This window comes from Carcharhinus amblyrhynchos, chromosome 32 (genome assembly GCF_965287045.1).
Source record: "Carcharhinus amblyrhynchos chromosome 32, sCarAmb.v2.hapA, whole genome shotgun sequence".
NCBI classification, from domain to species: domain Eukaryota; kingdom Metazoa; phylum Chordata; class Chondrichthyes; order Carcharhiniformes; family Carcharhinidae; genus Carcharhinus; species Carcharhinus amblyrhynchos.
The window spans coordinates 20,553,833-20,571,699 of record NC_137355.1 but is presented as its reverse complement, the minus strand read 5'-3'; the positions used below and the strand labels follow the sequence as shown (position 1 = coordinate 20,571,699).

The 17,867-nt window shown below is 49.7% G+C and overlaps 1 protein-coding gene across 1 annotated transcript in view; it reads left to right on the top strand.

The window, feature by feature from the left end:
• adamtsl5 (ADAMTS like 5) overlaps positions 1-9,840 on the top strand; it is a 43,513-nt gene extending 33,673 nt beyond the window's left edge. The window contains exons 12-13 of the mRNA XM_080216093.1: positions 6,086-6,157; positions 7,598-9,840. Coding sequence (XP_080072219.1) covers positions 6,086-6,157; positions 7,598-7,932 — 407 coding nt within the window. The 3' untranslated portion in view covers positions 7,933-9,840. The remainder of the gene's footprint in view (positions 1-6,085; positions 6,158-7,597) is intronic.
• Positions 9,841-17,867: the final 8,027 nt, after the last annotated feature.

The following is a 17,867-nucleotide window of genomic DNA, read 5'->3' as shown; positions in this document are numbered from 1 at the left end:
GCATGCCCCTTGCTGGTCAACAAGGTGGACTTAAATGCCTGTGGAGACAAAAAATTCATTATTAAACAGGCAAAGACTGTAACATCCCTGAGGCAAAAACAGAATCCCAAGCCTACAATGTTTAGTAAGGCCTGCTATATCCCCCTATATGTAGACCGCTCATGTGGCTGTCTAAGTGACTCTTAAACAACCCTAGCGTGCCTGCTTCCACCACCTTACTCGGCAGTGCATTCCACACCCCCACTACCCTTTGCGTGAAAAACTGCCCTCTAATATTTGTCTTATACCTAGCCCCCCTCACCCTAAGCCCGTGACCCCTCGTTCTATCCATTTCTAATAGCGGAAAAAGCTTACCACCATTTACTCTATCTATCCCCTTCATAATCTTATAAACCTCTATTAGATCCCCCCTCAGCCGACGTCTCTCAAGGGAAAACAGCCCAAGTTCGTTCAATCTTTCCTCGTAAGACAGCCCTTCCATACCAGGCAGCATCCTGGTAAATCTCCTCTGCACTCTCTCCAGGATCTCTACATCCTTCCGGTAGTACGGCGACCAGAACTGGACGCAGTACTCCAAGTGAGGCCTAACCAACGTTCTATACAACTGCAACATCAGACTCCTACTCTTATATTCTATATAAGACCTGTGCTGCAGGTCATTTTGAAGACTATTAGATGGTGAACACAAGCAACCAAATTCTTTTTTAAATGGGACATGAACATCACTGGCTAGTCCAGCATTTATTGCCCATCCCTAATTGCCCTAGGTGGTGGTGGTAAGTCGCCATCTTGATTTGCTGCAGTCATCATGATGTAGGTCCACCCTCTGTGCTGTTAGGAAGGGAGTTCCAGAATTTTGACTCACTGGCAGTGAAGGAACAGCAATATAGTTCCAAGCCACGGTAGTGTGTGACTTGAAGGGGAACTTTCAGGTGGATGTTGCCGTGCACCTGCTGCTTGTCTGTATAGCGCAAGAAACAATACTTTTAACTGTCTCAATATATGTAAGAATAATAAACCAAATCAAACCCCCTGTTTTTCAATGTGATAGAAGTTGAGAGTTTGGAAGGTGCTGCACTGAGTCTGACAGAGTGCACACACAGCTGCCATTGTGTATCAGGTGAGGAGGGGTCATAGCTGACATGCCAAATTTCCTTAGTCTTCTGAGAAAGTGGAGGTAATGATGAGCTTTCTTAACTATAGTCGGCATGGGGGGGGACCAGAACAGGTTGTTGGTGAGAGAGAGAATGAAGGAATTTGGGGAAGTTTGGATGGTGACATTAAGATGCAGAAGACAGCAGTAGGATGGGGAAATTGGCAGTGAGTGCACTGATTTATTGGAAAACGCTTGGCTCCATTTTACCATCATACCTTTTCCTAATATGGTGTTCATGCCTGAGAGAATGTTCCAGAATCTCTGTCTTTCAGACTCTTGCTGCTTATACTGTAAAACTGCAGGAAGATTTCTGGCAGGTATTCAGTAGATGATTTAACCCTAATGAACCAATCGAATCCCTAGTTAATTGGCGATGGTTATGGGTGCCAAAGAGTTTGCTGCTTTTGACAAGCTCATAATGTTTTTGTTCTGAATGCCCCTATTATTTCTGTAAAGTCACTGTCTTGCTGTGATGTTGATCAAGATGGGAAGTTAGCAACATGGAAAGGTTTCAGAGAGGGTCAGGGACTGGGGGCTAAGAACCTCCTCAAACTTGGTCCAAGTCCAGGACTCCTGGGATTGAACCTACTGCCGGTAAAGGGTGAAATGAGTTTAACCCCGTTCAGTCAAGTTTCATAACCTTCAAGCTTCACGAAAGAATTACATAGAATTTACACACATCCACAAGATGCACTGCAGGAACTCACCAAGGCTCCTTAGACAGCACCTTCCAAACCCACAACCACTTCCGTCTGGAAAGACAAACACATACTGACACCACCACCTGCAAGTTTCCTTCCAAGCCTCTCAACATCCTGACTTGGAAATATATCCTTCACTGTCGCTGGGTCAAAATCGTGGAACTCCCTCCCAAACAGCGCTGTGGATGTACCCACACCACAGGGACTGCAGCGGTTCAAGAAAGGAGCTTCCCACCGCCTTCTCCAGGGCAAATTGAGATGGGCAATAAATGCTGACCTAGCTGGCAACACCCATGTCCCAAAGGTAAATTTGTTAAAGATTGGCTCTTTGGCCCAGTAGGTCTCTGCTGATATTCATGCTCCGTATGAGCCACCTCCCACCTTCCACCTCACCCTATCAGCATTCCCTTCTTTCCCTTTCTCCCATGTGTCTCCCATCCTGCTTCCCAATAACTGCTCCAATATTGTTCAACTACTCACTGCAGACTTTTATTAATCCCTTCTCCAATGGGATGTAGGTATCCGCAGTCTCTCCATTCCCTGGGCGAACAGGTTTCTCTGTGTTGCCTTTTGGCTTTAGTCATGACTGTTATAGTTTTCTCTAGTCTGTTCACAAATATTTTCTATATCCAATCAAACACTTTCAGAATCGAAAAGCCTTTATCAGGTTTGAATTCAGTCATTCCTGCTCGCTAAATCAGGGAAAAGTGGGATGAATGAATCCCAAAGTGGAGGAGGAGACCATTCGGCCCATCGAGACTGCACTGACTCTCTGACACAGCATCTTACTCAGGCCCTATCCTCATGTATTTACCCTGCTCATCCACCCAACCAACCAGCATGGCTTTTGGAGGAAACCGGAGCACCCGGAGGAAACCCACATGCACACAAGAACAATGTGCATTGGAACATAGAAACTAGAAGCAGGAGTAGGCCATTCGGCCCTTCGAAACCAGTTCCGCCATTCATTTTGATCATTGCTGATCATTGAATCCAATACTCTGATTCCCCCTTCCTCCTATATCCCTTTAGCCCCAAGAGCGATATCTAATTTTTTCTTGAAATCAGACAACATTTTGGCCCCAAATACGTTCTGTGGGAGTGAATTCCACACATTCACCACCCTCTGGGTGAAGAAATTTCTCCTCACCTCAGTTCTAAAAGGTTTACTCCTTATCCTCAAACTATGACTCCTCCTTCTGGACACCCCCACCATCGGGAACATTCTTACTGAATCTACCCTGTCGAACCCTGTTAGAATTTTATAAGTTCCTATGAGATGCCCCTCACTATGCTAAATTCCAGTGAGTATAATCCTAACTAAGTTAATCTCTCCTCAGAGACCTGCCATCCCAGGAATCAGCCTGGTAAACCTTCGCGGCGCTCCCTCTATAACAAGGACATCCTTCCTCAGATAAGGAGGCCACAGAGACAGTCACCTGAAGCCGGAATCGAACCCAGGCCCCTGAGGCTGTGAGGCAGCAGTGCTAACCACTGTGCCACCATGATCTTGGTTCTGTGCTGGGGTAGAGGTAGAGAATGAGAGGAACAAGGGAGATGACATCAGTCTAAAACAGGGTGAGGTAATGTTGTGATGTTAAGATTAATTAGAGCGCCCAGGCTATTTACTGAGGAATGCCAAGGGGTACGAACAGAGACTAGGGTGAGGGTCACGTTCTGTGATGTTGCTTCATTCATGTTGACTGAACAAGGAGCGGGAGAAGGCCATTCAGCCCCTCGAGCATAATGGCCGATAGGATAGTATTCTCAAAGTCATTCAGCCTATACCCCTGATAAACTATCACCTACTAACTTCCCAGAAATCTATCCAACTCTGCCCTAAAAATATTCATGGACTCTCTTCCTGAGAAGATGTTGGAGGCAGCATTTCAGAGACGCTCAGCCCTCTGAGAGAAATACAACTCACCTTGTCTCTGTTTTAAATAGGGGGTGACCCCTCATTTTTAAAAAGTGACCCCTGGTTCCAGGTTCTCCCACAATAGGAAAGATCCTTTCCCCTGACCCACCCTGCCGAGACCCCCCTCACGAAAATAAATACTTCTTAAAAGGAATTATCTCAGTCTCTCTTGGCGGACAGCTGCAGCCCACTCACTATTCCCTAACATTTTATACTTAGTAACAGAAGGAAGCAGCTGTGAAAGGGAAATGTGTGCCAAGGACATTGGCACAGTGCAAGATAGTTTAACATTGCACTACTGGGCAAATGCCAACATCGACTCTGGAGTCAATAGCAACCAAACAATGTAAACAGCACACTGTTAAAAATGGTGGCTTCAATCTTTGGTGACACATATCCAAAACTAAAAGAAACAAATAACTTGCATTTATATAGTGCCTTCGGACATCCCAAAGTGCTTTACAGCCAATGAAATGCTTCCAAAGTGTAGTAAGTAGTTTCACAACATCAGGTTAAAGTCCAATAGGTTTATTTGGTAGCACGAGCTTTTGGAGCACTGCCCCTTCATCGGGAGAGTGTAAGATTTGTTTTACAAACAGGGCGTATATAAATACAAACTCAATTACAAGATAATGGTTGGAATGCGACTCTTTACAGGTAATCAAGTCTTTACGGGTACAGACAATGGGAGTGGAGAGAGTGTAGTCACTGTTGTAATGTAAGAAACATGACAGCCAATGTATGCACAGCAAGATTGGTGGCACAGTGGTTAGCACTGCCACCTCACAGCGCCAGGGGCCCGGGTTCAATACCGGCCTCAGGTCACTGTCTGTGTGGAGTTTGCACGTTCTCCCCGTGTTTGCATGGGTTTCCTCCGGGTGCTCCGGTTTCCTCCCACAGTCCGAAAGATGTGCAGGTTAGGTAGATAGGCTGTGTTAAATTGACCCTAGTGTCAGGGGATTAGTAGGGTAAATATGTGGGGTTAAGGGATAGGGAGGGATTGTGGTCGGTGCAGACACGATGGGCCGAATGGCCTCTTTTTGCACTATGGGGATTCTATGAGTCTATCTCACGTATAGGAATGTGAGAATGATTGGATAATCTTTTTAATGATGTTAGTTGAGGTTAGATATTGGCCAGGAAAGCCATGAAAGCCAAATGAAGTACAGAATCTGTCACATCCAGCGTGAGAGCAGATATGGTTCCCAGTCTGATCCAACATTTAGCCCCTCTGACGATGCAGTTGTCTTTCAGCACTGCACTGAGAGCATCAGCCCAGACATCCTTTCATCATCAAACCGTGGAGTGGGACTTGAACCCAGTAACCCCTGACCCAGAGACAAAAGAATTATTACACTAACTGGAGAAGGGGCAGGGAGTTTTCAGTGATGTTCTGAGGCCAGTACGGTGGCACAGTGGGTTAGCACTGCTGTCTCACAGCGCCAGGGAGCCAGGTTTGATTCCTGGTTTGGGTCACTGTGTGGAGTTTGCACGTTCTCCCTGTGTCTGCGTGGGTTTCCTCCAGGTGCTCCGGTTTCCTCCCACAGTCCGAAAGACGTGCTGGTTGGCTGAATTGGCCGGACTAAATTCTCCCTCAGTCTACCCAAACAGGCGCCAGAGTGTGGCGACTAGGGGATTTTCACAGTAACTTCATTGCAGTGTTAATGTAAGCCTATTTGTGACACCAATAAATAAACTTTATATTTATCCCTCCACCAACATCACAAGAAACAGATTGATCTGGAGATGATCACAGGGCTGCTTGTGGGATCGTGCTGTGCACAAATTGGCTGCCACATTTCCTACAATGGTGACTGTGCTTCAAAAGTACTCCAATGGCAATGAAGTACTCTGGGACTTTCTGAGGATGTAAAAGGTGCTATATAAATGTGGACAAACCTTTCTGCTCCCTCATTACCAATCTCAATCCCAGTTCCTATTCTTCTTCATTCACGGGATGTGGACATTGCGGCTAGACCAGCATTTATTGCCCACCTGTCCTTGAGAAGGTGATGGTGAGCTGTCATCCTGAACAGCCACAGTCCATGATGTGTAGGTACACCCACACTGTTGTGAGGGAGGAAGTTCCAGGATTTTGACCCAGCCGCAGTGAAGGAGCGGCCGATATATTTCCAAGTCAGGATGGTGAGTGGCTCGGAGGGGAATCTCCAGGTTTTGGTGTCCCTTTGAGTCTGCTGCTCTTGTCTTTCTAGATGGTAGCGATCTTGAGTTTGGAAGATTGTGTGGAAGGTGCCTTGGTGAGTTGCTGAATCCTATACTGTGATTTGCTTTCTTACTTTGTGTCCCCAGACAACTGCGGCAAGTGTCAAAAGGTTCGTGGAAAATCGAAACGCGTCAGGCAGTACTGTAAGAAAGATTTTGGTGAGTCATTCTTTGGATATTCATTCTCCTCAATCAAGCTGAGGTTCTGCTGGTCTCTGGCTCGCATCAACAGAGGTTTCCTGCTTCTTCAGCCGCTCTCCAGATTGGGTTGCTAGCCAGAAATTGCAGAGATGTTATTCACTAACAATTCCTCATTGCTTTATCCTGAGGAATGAGGCACTGTCGAGTATTGGGAAAGGATGGATCAACAAACTCCACGACTGGCTGATAGGCAGAGTAAAGTGATTGATCCATATATTTATCGAGAGACCCCTTAATTCCAATCGAAACAATTGGCGAGCGAACTCTCTGCAAATTCTTGTAAATTTGGCCCAGTAAGAAGTCTCACAACACCAGGTTAAAGTCCAACAGGTTTATTTGGAATCACGAGCTTTCGGAGCGCTGCCTGTTCATCAGGTGATGGAGCAGCGCTCCAAAAAACTCATCCTCCCAAATAAGCCTGTTGAACTTTAACCTGGTGTTGTAAGACTTCTTACTGTGCCCACCCCAGTCTAACACTGGCATCTCCACATCTTCTGTAAATTTGATACCAGCACATTTATTTAGATTCCATCACTGGGACAATGTCAACCCCAAACCCAACTTACAATGGTCAGGCTGGTTGTGGCTCGAGATCCAGAGACTCATTGGCCTGAAGAATGCCAATATGACCATCCCGTGGGTTACCTGGGGCGGCACAGTGGGTTAGCACTGCTGCCTCACAGCACCAGGGACCTGGGTTCAATTCTAGCCTCAGGACACCGTCTGTGTGAAGTCTGCACATTCTCCCCGTGTCTGCATGGGTTTCCTCCAGGCGCTCTGGTTTCCTCCCACACTCCAAAGATGTGCAGAATACATGGATTGGCTATGCTAAAATGCCCCTTGTCATCCCAAGATATGAATGTTAAGGGGTATTAGTGGGGTAAATAAGTGGGGGTTACGGGGATAGAGCCCGGGTGGAATGCTCTGTCGGAGATTTGGTGCTGAATGGCCTCCCTGTGCACTGTAGAGATTCTGTGAAATGGGCTGGGTTCTCCATGTTATGTTGGTTCATGTGGACAGACAGGATCAGGTTGTGATGCTGATGTCCATACAAGAGGAATAGTGAGCTGCTGGAGTAGGAGCTTGGTTCTATTGGAATCTGACAGTATTTCCATGAGGAGTCAGCACCTTCAGGTCAGTGGGGAAGAACATTGAAAGAAAGTAACATTGGGTCAATTTTCAGATTCAATGGGGTTAATTTTAAGCGAGTTTGCTAAGTGAGGAGCCAGTGGGGCTGGGTGAAAGGTTGGATTGGTATTGGTGTCTATTTATTTGTGTAGAGGAGGGATGGAATCAGATGGTGTGTAAACAGCAACACTAGTCCCGACCCCACCAGTTCCACCATGGGTTGCTGTCCTAAGCAGTGATACTGAATCTGTCTTTCTCTCTTCCTGCCAGTTTTACATGTGAAGATTCTTAGCAAAAGAATCATTGGATCAGAAACACGCTACGATGCTCACGTGGTGACGGCCTACAAGAAGAACTTCCCCGTCCTAACGCGGGAATTCCTGTGGGTACCAAACATCTGCGACTGTCCCAGGCTCCTCACCACGAGGGAGTATGTGGTGATGGCACTCAGACACGTGAACTATGAGCGGACACTGAACAGGATTCTACTGGAGGGGGACAGCTTTGTCCGAGCCTACAGACCCCGGCAGGACAAACTGCTGAAAGGTTTGGACAGAGAGTGTGAGAAGCAGGGATACCAGCTGAGGGTGAACTCACCTGGATAGAGCTCAAACCCTCAGCACTGCGGGTCTGCGGGCATCGTGCAGGCTGATTGAGACTGGACTCAACTTAGACCTAGAGACCAGTGGGATCTCTGGCAACAAACTGTGGATCAGGTGGCTCTACAGAGCAGTTAGAAACTTCACATTGGGCTCTCTGCCCTCAAAGGGTTTGCATCACCTCCAAGCAGCAAAGAACCCAAACAGATCCATGTTGTCCTGTTTGTGTTGAATGGGGTTAAAACCCTGTCTCTCCTGCCCCAGAGACACACTCCATGTTGTGTAATGAAATCCATTGAATTTTCCGTAACACGGGAAGTTTAGGGAGAAGAGCGTCAGCCTTTTAAACCCATCTGAACCCAATCCGACTCGACGGATTGGGGTAATTGTGACCAGTAAGATTGGACTGTGTGAAGTGTTCGTAGACAGCTCTGAAATTCCTGACATTACAGGAGCTTCGGAACAAACGATCCCAATCCCAATCTATCCATAACCTGACTAGGGCATGCAGCCTGTATTCATAGAGTCATAGAGGTTTACAGCTTGGAAACAGGCCCTTCGGCCCAATTTGTCCATGCCACCCTCTTTTTTTTTAAAACCCAAATTCCCCCTGACATAAACCTGCCCGAAGGTTTGCAAACTAGAATCCCTCACAGGATGATATTCCTCTATATTCAAACTCACAAACTGTGTCTACTGCTTGATCTAACAATGGTCATCAGCTGATAAAGGTCTTGACTCTCTCTGTATTTCTACTCAATGCGATAATCAGTGCTAATGTCTGCAGACTGCCACAGTGGGATGCACCATCTCCTCCTAACCTCACTCTGGAAGCAGGAAGCCAGGCTCTCTCCCATGCGATACTGAGGGAGTGCTGCACTGTCAGAGGTGGTGCCTCCCAGAAGGCCAGAATTTTACCGTCCCGCCTGCCGCGGGAATCGGAGCGGGTAAGGAACAGACAGCGGGATGGTCCATTAATCTCGGGCGAGATTTTACAGTTTCGGGATGAGCGAGACCATAAAATCCCACCTGAGATGTTAAACTGGGGCCCTATTTGTTTCCTCAGGTGGAAATAAAAGATTCTGAGGCACTATGTCAAGGAAGGCCAGGGCCAGCCAATATTTATCCCTCAAATAAAACAGATGATTTGGTCATTAGTGCATTGCTGTTTACGATAGCTTATAGAATCATAGAATCCTTACAGCGCAAAAGGAAACCATTCGGCCCATCAACTCTGCACCGACCAGGTCCTATCCCCATAACCCCATGCATTTACTCTAGCTAGCCCCTCTGACACTAGGGGGCAATTTAGCATGGCTGATCCACCTAATCTGCACATCTTTGAACTGTGGGAAGAAACCAGAGCATCTGGAGGAAACCCATGCAGACATGGAGAGAATGTGCAGACTCCGCACAGACAGTGACCCAAGCTGGGATTTGAACCAGGGTCTCTGGTGCTTGCTGTGTACAAATTGCTTTCTGTGTTTCCAACAGTGACTGTGTGCAAAGCTCTGTAATTGTGGAAGACACTAGTTGATAAATGACTGCACTCGTATTTAACTTAGAAACATGTACAAGTCAAAGTTAGAACTGTTTTCCTTGGAAAGGGGGAAGGCGGAAATAAGATCTGAGAAAAGTATTCAAATTCCCGAGGGAACTGGACAGAGTCGATAGGCAGGAACTGTTCTCATTGCTGTAAGGATCGAGAGCGAGGAGGCACAGAGTTAAAGAGATTGGCAAAAGAAGCAAAAGCAAAGATGAGTAAAATCAACCCCACGCAGTGAGTGGTTGAGATCTGGAATGCTCTGCCCGAGAGTGTGATGGAGGCAGGTAACAAGGGTGGTACAGTGGTTAACATGGCTGCCTCATAGTGCCAGGGACCCGGGTTCGATTCCCGGCTTGGGTCACTGTCTGTGTGGAGTCTGCACGTTCTCCTCATGTCTGCATGGGTTTCCTCCGGGTGCTTCAGTTTCCTCCCACAGTCCAAAGATGTGCTTGTTAGGTCGATTGGCCATGCTAAATTGACCCTTAGTGTCAGGGGGACTAGCAGAGTAAATATGTGGGGTTACGGGAATAGGGCTTGGGTGGGATTGTGGTCGGTGCAGACTCGATGGGCCGAATGGCCTGTAGGGATTCTATAGGCTCAATTAAAATGTTATCTGGAAAGGAAGAATGTGCAGGGATAGGGGAGGTGATACGAGGTGACTTGCTCATTCAGAGAGCCAGTGCTGACATGATGGGCTGAATGGCCTCTCTCCGTAGTGTAATAGTTCTGTGATATCAAGTTGTACAGGTAGCAAACCACTGTAGGGGAATCCTTCAGTGACACAGGGCTAGTGAAGACAATTTTATCACCTTGGTCTGTGTGTTGGTGCGTGACTAAAACCAGTTCCACGGAATTGTACACTGAGAATTTGGAAGTTAAAAGTTGTTTATTTATTAGTGTCACAAATAGGCTTACATTAACACTGCAATGAAGTTACTGTGAAAATCCCCCAGTCGCCACACTCTGGCCCCTGTTCAGGTACACTGAGGGAGAAGTTAGCACGGCCAATGCACCCTAACCAGCGTGTCTTTGGACTGTGGGAGGAAACCGGAGCACTTGAAGGAAATCCACAGACAGTGACCCAAGCCAGGAATCGAACCCAGGTCCCTGGTGCTGTGAGGCAGCCATGCTAACCACTGTGCCACCGTGCCACACCATTTGGAAGGTGAGTGAGGAGTATGTAAATGAGTCAAAGAGCGAGAGAGTGAATCTTGCACTGTGTAACTGTAGCCTGAACATCTTAAGGTTGTAAAAGAACTTTATTCTGTTTAAACTGTTAATTCTGAGTTGATGAATGTCACTATTTTAAATGGTGACTGATTAGGCATAACGTTATTCAGTATTTGAAACTAAATGTATAAAACTGTCTATAGAAATTGTGCACAGTTCAAAATATATCAAAGTATTTATTGGGGCACACGCTTTATTCAATAATAGCTGAGAGATTCAGCGATGAGCAACTGGGGGCAGGGTGAAAGGTAGAGGCGGGGGGAAGGGGCAGGAACAGAAATGGGGAGAGGGGAGAGGTGGGAGAAGGGGTGGGGAATGAGGAGGGGAGGGGAGGGGGCAGAGGCGGGGAAGGGACAGGAGCAGGGTGGGGAGGGTGCAGGAGTGGGGTGGGGAGGGGAGGGGAGGGTGCAGGAGTGGGGTGGGGAGGGGAGGGGGCAGAGGCTGGGGAAGGGGCAGAGGGAGGTTGGGAGAGGTGGGGGCAGTCTGAGGGTGGCAGAGGGAGGCTGGCGAGTGGCAGGAAAGTGACCTATCCAGGGCTTTCTGAGCTGAGGTGTGTATTCTAGCCAGTTTGAAATGTGTTGTCTACCCTGACTGCACCAGATTGAACCCACCCCCACCCCCACCCTGTCTGCTTTGTAACCAGCAGCAATGAATCCAATAAATAGAACAGATTGTAAAAAAACGCCTGGTTTCTTTTACTTTAAATAGCCCATTCTGCCTGTTCACATACGAATTAGGAGCAGGAGGAGGCCACTCAGCCCCTCGAGCCTGCTGTACTGTTCAGTACCATCATGATTTGATTGTAACCTCAACTCCAAAGTCCTGCTGACCCCCAGTAACCTTTCACCCCCTTGTTAATCAGGAATCTATCTGGTTCTGCCTGAAAAGGATTCAAAGCCCTGCTTCCACTGTCTTTTAAGGAAGAAAAGTTCCAGAAACCCACGGCCTGTTTTAAATGGGTGACCCCTTACCTTCAAACAGCGACCTCCAGTTTAGGTTCTTCCGCAAGAGGGAACATCCTCTCCACATCCAACCATGTCAATACTCCTCTGATCTTAAACGTTTCAATCAAGTCGCCTCTTATTCTTCTAAACTATCACACAATCCATCACACAAACCAGCCTCCCATCCGTTAACTCTGTCTACACTTCCCGCTGCCTCGGCAGAGCAGCCATAATAATTAAGGACCCCGGACATTCTCTCTTCCATCGGATAAAGATACAAAAGTCTGAGATCACGTACCAACTGACTCAAGAACAGCTTCTTCCCTGCTGCTGTCAGACTTTTGAATGGACCTACCTCGCATTAAGTTGATCTTTCTCTACTCCCTGGCTATGGCCGTTACACTACATTCTGCACTCTCTCCTTTCCTTCTCTATGAATGGTACGTTTTGTATAGCGCGCAAGAAACAATATTTTTCTCTGAATACTAATACATGTGACAATAATAAATCAAATCAAATCAAATTAAAATCTAGTGGATACAAATCTAACCTGCTCTCTCTTTCCTCAGACGATAAACTGTCCATTCCTGGTTTCAGTCTCATAAATCTTCTCTAAACTACTTTCAACGCATTTACTTTTTCCCTTAAATAAGGAAACCAAACTGTACACAGTATTCTAGATGTGGTCTCACTAATTCCCTGTACAGCTGAAGCATTACCTCTCCCTACTTTTCTAATCAAATCCTCTCACAATAAACAATAACATTCTATTAGCTTTATAACTTGTTGTACCTGTATACTCGCCTTCTGTGATTCATGCACTAGGACACCCAGATCCCTACATTTTCCCCACCGTAACATCTTCCTGTATCACGGTGCCCTGGTCTGTCATCTCAGCCATCCTGCAGCACCTCCCCCCCCCCCCCCCGCCCCCCCCACTCTCCTCCAAACAAGCTGAAAGAACCTCAGACCCTGCCGGATGATTATAGAGGCTGACACTCCTGCACTCCTGCCCCGGGTCCCATTACTTGTCTCAGCAGCACTCACACTCTCCTGTCCATTGACCGCTTTGCAAATCAGAACAACTTGTCCTGATGAGGTGTGAGCACCACCTAGGACAAAGACCAGAAGATATAGGAGCAGAATTAGGCCAATCGGCCCATCGAGTCTGCTCCACTATTCAATCATGGCTGATATTTTTCTTATCCCCATTCTCCTGCCTTTTCTCTACACCCCCTGATCCCCTTATTAATCAAGAACCTATCTATCTCTGTCTTAAAGACACTCAATGACCTGGCCTCCACAGCCTTCTGCAGCAAAGAGTTTCACAGATTCCCCACTCTCTGGCTGAAGAAATTCCTCCTCATCGCAATTTTAAAGGTGTGTCCTTTCACTTTGAGGTTGCGCCCTCGAGTTTTAGTCTCTCCCACTAGTGGAAACATCCCTCCCACTCTAGTTAGGCCTCTCAGTATTCTGTAGGTTTCAAACATCAAGGTTACTCCCTCCTTGATATGTTGCAGTTACTCTGAGTCAAACCGCCTCGAGCCGCAGACACTTACAGGTTTGCCCTGGATAACACTGAAACCCAGAAAGTCTGACATGCTGCAGCCTCGATGCATCAGCTACCCTGCCAGACTCAAGTGCTTCAATTAATTACTTCATTATTTTAATTCAATTTTTATTAATCTTATTAATTATAAATCAGCATCACAAATTTCTGTATTGTTTTAAACCTCAAGAATAGACCTTGACCACTCACCAGATACTCACCAAATAGTTTGCTCCCTTCCCTGCCATAGGACAAGAACCAATTCCTACCTGAGGAGAAAAGTTATTGTTTGAGGAAGGAAGTATTTTGTGTCAGTGATTGAAAAATAACTGGTTTTCCAAAATGAATGAGTTTTTTCCCGAACTGAGAAGGCGGCGATGTGTTAAACTTCATTCTTTGGAGGTTAGCACACAAACTGAACAGTGGAGATACACATAAATGTTTGTGTAAAACACTGTGGTGTGTGTGCCTATGTACATGTTTAGCTCTGCACCTGTGTCTGTCTGTGTCTGTGTTTATCTCTGAGTTTAGCTCTGCGCCTGTATGTCTGTTTATCTCTGCGCTTGTGTGTCAGTATTTATCTGTGCCTGTGTCGAGCTCTGCGCCTGTGTGTCTGTATTTATCTGTGCCTGTGTCGAGCTCTGCGCCTGTGTGTCTGTATTTATCTGTGCCTGTGTCGAGCTCTGCGCCTGTGTGTCTGTGTGAATATTTGTGTCTATCTCTGCGTCTGTGTGCCAGTGTCATCCTGATTTGTCATCTCGAACTGGGTAAACAACTGAACGCGAAGGATTCCCTGAACAGTGCACTGTCTTTGAAGCCTGGTTTTGGTGTAACCGTACAAGCAGCAGCTCAGGATTTTGTGTGTGTTGCTGTTGAAGGTGTTCTAAAATGTTGTTGTTGTATTTCAGTCTTGTTGCCCTCATTCTGTGAGGGAATTTCCTCAGCTTCAGCTAACCCAATATCCAAACATTCAGGAATGTGGAAGGTAGATAATTTCTCAACGAGAGGTTTAAAGAGTAACCAGTGGAGTCTTTTACTGGCTAATTGTAAATATTTATTCTCTGATGTACATTCATGTTACATGACGGAGGGTCAAGGTGAGATCGATTACACGGCCCCTCCCTGCTGGAATCTGGAGATTCCCAGGAAAGAGTTTGGACCCATTGGGAATAGCCAATTCTGAAACCCAGTTCAAGTCAACAGGGGAGAGGAGGGTGAGCAGCGGAGGGATGGAAAGGGGTGGGGTAGGATTGGAGGGAGAGCAGGGAGGGGAAGTTAGGAAGAGAAAGGATGAAAGGGGAAAGGACTGCAGGAGAGCAAAGAGAAGAGGCAGCAAGATGGGGAAAGGGAGTGCAGGAAGGGAGAAATACACAAAAATAAAGCCAACTAAGCAGAAAGGCCATTCAGCCCTTGAGCCTGTTACACAAGAACAGCAGGAGGCCATTCAGCCCCTCTAACCTATTACACAGGAACAGCAGGAGGCCATTCAGCCCTCTAACCTGTTACACAGGAAGAGCAGGAGGTCATTTCAGCCCCACAGATTTGTTCTGCTACAATCATAGCTTCTTGTCCTATTTTAAGTATAGTTGGAAATGTCACAAAGATTATTGGGATTCTATTTTCTGGACAGTTGCCTCGCTCTGTTCCTCTGTGTTTGTGCCCTGGAGGTTTGATGGGGATGGAATTTTTTTTGTGTCTCAATAACCGACATTTTCCCCCTGCCAGCTGGTGACTATTTCACTGATCATTTCTGGGGAAGAAGATAGAAGGTACGGATTTGGAAGAGGAGGCAGAGGGTGAGTTTTTCCAAGAGGAACTTTCCAAAAACTGTGGCAAGTGAACCAAAAACACATGATTATGTGGTATGAGAATATTTAAATCGCGCCTTTCACATCCTTAGCATGGTGTGAAGCTTTTCACTCTCTCTGCCTTTACAATGTTCCTTCAGACCAACGGTTTGGTTTGGTAGCTCAGTTAGATTTTGCCTTGTGATGCACTGTGTGATGTTTGGCCAGGTTTTATTGCACTGGAGAGGGTTCTGCGGAGATTCACCACGACATTGCCTGGATAGAGGCCGGTTAGGTTGGTATTATTTTCCCTGGAACAGAGAAGGCTGAGGGAGGGAACCTGATTGAACCATAGAATACCTATAATGCAGAAGGAGGCCATTCAGCCCATCGAGCCTGCACCAACAACAATCCTGTCTAGATCCACTCCCCATAACACCACATATTTACCCTGCCAATCCGCTCCCCCCTCCCTTCCTCCCTCCCCCCACCTCCCCTTCCCCTCCCCCGCTTCCTCCCACCCCACCTTCCCATTCCCCCCGCCCCCCTTCCCATTCCCCCCGCCCCCCCTTCCCATTCCCCCCACCCCCCCTTCCCATTTCCCCACTCCGCTTCCTTCCCCCCTCCCCCTTCTCCCTCCCCCCACCCCTTTTCCCCCACCCATTCCCCACACTCCCCTCTCCCCACTCCACTTCCCCCCCCACTCCCCTTCTCCCTCCCCCCACCCCCTTCTCCCTCCCCCCACTCCCCTTCCCTTCCCACCACTCCCCTTCCCCCCTCTCCCCTTCCCCTCCTCCCTCCCCCATTTCCCCCTTCCCCCTCCCTCCCCCTCCCTCCCCTTCCCCCATTCCCTCCCCAACTCCCCCCCATTCCCCTCCCCCCATCCCCTCCCTCCCCTCCCCTTCCCTTCCCCCGCCTCCCCTTCCCCTTCCTCCCCCTCTCTCTTCCTCCTCCCCCTTCCCCCTTCCCTCCCTCCTCCCCCTCCCCCCTCCCTCTCCTCCCCCTCTCTCTCCATCCCCTCTCCTCTCCATCCCCCTCTCCTCTCCCCTTCCTCCCCAACCCTTCCCCTTCCTCCCCCCTCCCTCCCCAACCCTTCCTCCCCCTCCCCCCCCACTTCCCCTATCCCCTCCCCCCTCCCCCACTTCCCTATCCCCTCCCCCCCTTCCCTTTCCCCTCTCCTCTCCCCCCCTTCCTCCCTCTCTCCACCCCCCCCTCCCCCCCTCCCCTCTCCCCCCCCTCCCCTCTCTCTCCCCCCCTCCCCCCCCAACCCTTCCCCTCTCCCCTCCCTCCCCTCTCCCCTCCCCCTCCCCCCCTCTCCTCTCCCCCCTTCCTCCCCTCCCCCCTCTCCTCTCCCCCCCCTCTCCCTCCCCCCCTCCTCTCCCCCCCTCCCCTTCTCTCCCCCCCTCCCCTTCTCTCCCCCCTCCCCTCCCCTCCCCCCCCTCTCTCCCCCTCCCCCCCCTCCTCCCCCTCTCCCCTCCCCCCCTCCTCTCCCCCCTCCTCTCCCCTCCCCCCCCTCCTCTCCCTCTCCCCTCCCCCCCTCCTCTCCCCCCCCTCTCCTCTCCCCCCCTTCTCCCCTCTCCCCCACTTCTCCCCTCTCCCCCACTTCTCTCCCCTCCCCCCCTCCTCTCCCCTCCCCCCCCTCTCCCCTCCCCCTCTCCCCCTCCTCTCCCCTCCCCCTCTCCTCTCCCCTCCCCCCCCTCCCCCTCTCCTCTCCCCTCCCCCCCCTCCTCTCCCCTCCCTCCTCTCCCCTCCCCCCCACCTCTCCTCTCCCCCACTTCTCCCCTCCCCCCCCTCCTCTCCCTCCCCCCTCCTCCTCCCCTCCCCTCCCCCTCTCCCCCCCCCTCCCCCTCTCCTCTCCCTCCCCTCCCCCCTCCCTCCCCTCCCCCTCTCCTCTCCCCTCCCCCTCTCCTCTCCCCCACTTCTCCCCTCCCCCCCCTCCTCTCCCTCCCCCACTTCTCCCCTCCCCCCCTCCCTCTCCTCTCCCCCCCCATCTCCTCTCCCTCCCCCCTCTTCTCCCCCCCTCCTCCCCCCCTCCTCTCCTCTCCCTCCCCCCCCTCTCTCCCCCCCCTCCTCTCCTCTCCCTCCCCCCCTCTCTCCTCCCCCCTCCTCTCCCTCCCCCCTCCTCTCCTCTCCCCCTCCCCTCCCCCCCTCCCCTCCCCCTCCCCCCCTCCCCTCCCCTATCTCCTCTCCCCCTCCCCCCCTCCCCTCCCCTATCTCCTCTCCTCTCCCCCCTCCCCTCCCCTATCTCTCTCCTCTCCCCCCCTCCCTCCCCTATCTCCTCTCCTCTCCCCCCCTCCCCTCCCCTACCTATCTCCTCTCCTCTCCCCCCCTCCCCTCCCCTCTCCTCTCCTCTCCCCCCCCTCCCCTCCCCTATCTCCTCTCCTCTCCCCCCCTCCCCTCCCCTATCTCCTCTCCTCTCCCCCCCTCCCCTCCCCTATCTCCTCTCCTCTCCCCCCCTCCCCTCCCCTATCTCCTCTCCTCTCCCCCCCTCCCCTCCCCTATCTCCTCCCCCCTTCCCTCTCTCTCCCCCTGCCGAGCAGCTTTGCGACACAGTGGTTAGCACTGCTGCCTCACAGTGCCAGGGACCCAGGTTTGAATCCTGACTTGGGTCACTGTGTTTGTGTGGAGCTTGCACATCCTCCCTGTGTCTGCATGGGTTTCCTCCCACAGTCTGAAAGACGTGCTGGTTGGATGCTAAGGCAAATTCTCCCTCGGTGTACCTCAACAGGTGCCGGAGTATAGCAACTAGGAGATTTTCACAGTAACTTCATTGCAGTGTTAATGTAAGCTTATTTGTGACACTAATAGATAAACTTTAACTTTAATCCTGAGAGTTATCGTGCCAAGGCCAACAGTCCTACCGTGAAAACTAAGATTAATATTGA